The sequence below is a fragment of the Aplysia californica genome, unplaced genomic scaffold (assembly GCF_000002075.1).
Source record: "Aplysia californica isolate F4 #8 unplaced genomic scaffold, AplCal3.0 scaffold00029, whole genome shotgun sequence".
In the NCBI taxonomy this organism is placed as follows: domain Eukaryota; kingdom Metazoa; phylum Mollusca; class Gastropoda; order Aplysiida; family Aplysiidae; genus Aplysia; species Aplysia californica.
Window position 1 is genome coordinate 1294322 of NW_004797299.1, and position 2285 is coordinate 1296606.

Here is a 2285-nt window from a genome sequence, read left to right on the forward strand (position 1 = left end):
CGCTGCTGCCGCTGCTGCCGCTCGGAGACAGACAGCCCAACTCGTCAGAGCCGTCAGGACAGTCATTTATGCCGTCACATTTGTCAGCAATCAAATCATAGCAGTGAATATTGTCATTGCAATATATTTTTCCTGAGGGGCACGTGCAAAACATTTCATCGGAACCATCAGAGCAGTCATATTTACCGTCGCATTTGGAAATCTCGTCGTAGCAATGACGTCCGTCGTTACATCGTTGCTTGTCCAAAGGGCATGAGATTACATCGCAACCAAATTCGTCGGAGCCGTCAGGGCAGTCATTATCACCGTCACATTTATAGTCTGCATTGTAGCAGTTAATCCCGTCGTTACACTGTAGCTTGTCAAAAGGGCATTTATGATCATGGCAAGATTCTTCGTCATCGCCCCCAGGGCATTGATTAATGCCGTCACAGACGTCACTAGAGAGGTCATAGCAGGTTATTAGGTCCTTGCAGTATAAACTTCCTATGGGGCACGAGAAAAACGTTCCAGCGGGGCAATTAGATTCATCGCTGCCGTCGGGGCAGTCACTGTTACCGTTACATTTGAGGACCGCGCTGTAACATTTAGTTCCGTCGTCACATGGCAGCTGTCCAATGATGCAACCTATTGCTTCATGTGAAGTGCAGTGGGTCTCATCCGTTCCGTCGAAGCAGTCAGAAAATCCGTCGCATTTCTTCGCTTTTTTATAGCAAGTTATATCATCGCATAGCAATTCATCTTTGTGGCACTGGAACTGGCAATTTTTCTCATCGGAGTAGTCTCCACAGTTGTTCCTACTGTCACACGTTATGTTATATTCCACGCACAAGCCGTTTGAGCAACGGAACTGGTCAGGACCGTTCCTGCAACTCTTAGCATCTGGGTTGTTGCATCCTGCCAGGATACTTTCATCAGACCCATCACCGCAGTTGTTCACGTTGTCGCACGTGCTGTTCTGGGAGACGCATTTACCATTACTGCACGGGAATTCATCACATCGGCACGAGTACTCGCCCCTCGACGTATTTGGCTCGTCAGAATTATCGTCGCAGTTGTTTACTGAATCGCACCAGGAGCTAGTACTCAGGCATTTAGTGTTATTGTCACAGGCAAAAACGTCATCGCCGTAACAGTACTCCAGCACCGTTTCCCGTTTTGCCTCAGACTCTGGCGCCCAGCACTCCAAATCGCCGTTCTTTGGTAAATCAGCTGGGGGCATGCACAGGCCGCTAGGACAAGGAACCTTGTCGCATGAACAGGAGGTGTTTCCTGCTATACGCATTTCATCTGTTCCGTCCGTACATTTGGACTGACCGTCACAGATATCTTCTTGTTTCACACATGTTGAGTTTCCGTCACACATCAGCACGCACCCACAACCCACCTCGTCAAAACCATTCGGACAATCAGGGACACCGTTGCACTTGTGTAGGTTTTGTCCTTTTATCATGCTGTTGCCGCACCAGAGGAACGTGACGTTTTTGTCGCGACACAGATCCCGGCTCTCGTCACTGCTGTCCCCGCACTCGTCCCAGCCGTTGCAGACGTAGGCAAAGGAAATACATATGCCGTTATCACACGGGAACTGTCGATCTGGACACTGGGGTGTTAGCTTTGTGTCTGGTTCTTTCGTGGTACGATTTTGACTGGTGGTGCTTGTGACACTTTGTGTTGGAGAGTTTGTGTTCCTTGTCTTCCCTTGAATTGTTGAGCTCTGCTGGTAACTCGGTCTTGTCGACTTTTTGGTTGCATGGGTTGTTTGTGGTGAACCGGATCGATGGCTATTGCGTTCAGCAGTTTTTGGCTGGTGAGTGGGGGAGGGACGTGACGGTTTGCTTTGACGCTTGGTTTGATGAGCTCGGGGATTTGGTGTTTTGCTTTGACTTGCGGTACGGTGCGCTGGAGAGGACCTTTGTGGTTTGCTGTGATGTTCGGTAGGGTGAGCTGGGCGTGCTGTACTAGTTTGCCTATTATAGTGGCGTTCAGTTTGATGAACAGGAGAAAGACGTTTTGTAGTCAGTCTTTGGTGGACAATTCCGGTAGATTGAGAAGGGGAGGGGCGTCTTGTGGTTGGTCGGTGGATAATTTGAGAGGGATAAAAAGGGGAGGGACGTCTTGTGGTTGGGCGGTGGATAATTTGAGAGGGATGAAAAGGGGAGGGACGTCTTGTGGTTGGGCGGTGGATAATTTGAGAGGGATGAAAAGGGGAGGGACGTCTTGTGGTTGGGCGGTGGATAATTTGGGCGGGGTGAAATGGGGAGGGGCGTCTTGTGGTTGGTCGG

General features: G+C 49.8%; 1 protein-coding gene across 1 annotated transcript in view; it reads right to left on the minus strand.

The window, feature by feature from the left end:
• Positions 1 to 2284, minus strand: part of LOC101851915 (low-density lipoprotein receptor-related protein 2) — a gene marked incomplete at its 5' end in the record, with an annotated part of 6471 nt that extends 4187 nt beyond the window's left edge. Inside the window, one exon of the mRNA XM_013091111.1 lies at positions 4 to 2284. Coding sequence (XP_012946565.1) covers positions 4 to 2284 — 2281 coding nt within the window. The remainder of the gene's footprint in view (positions 1 to 3) is intronic.
• Position 2285: the final 1 nt, after the last annotated feature.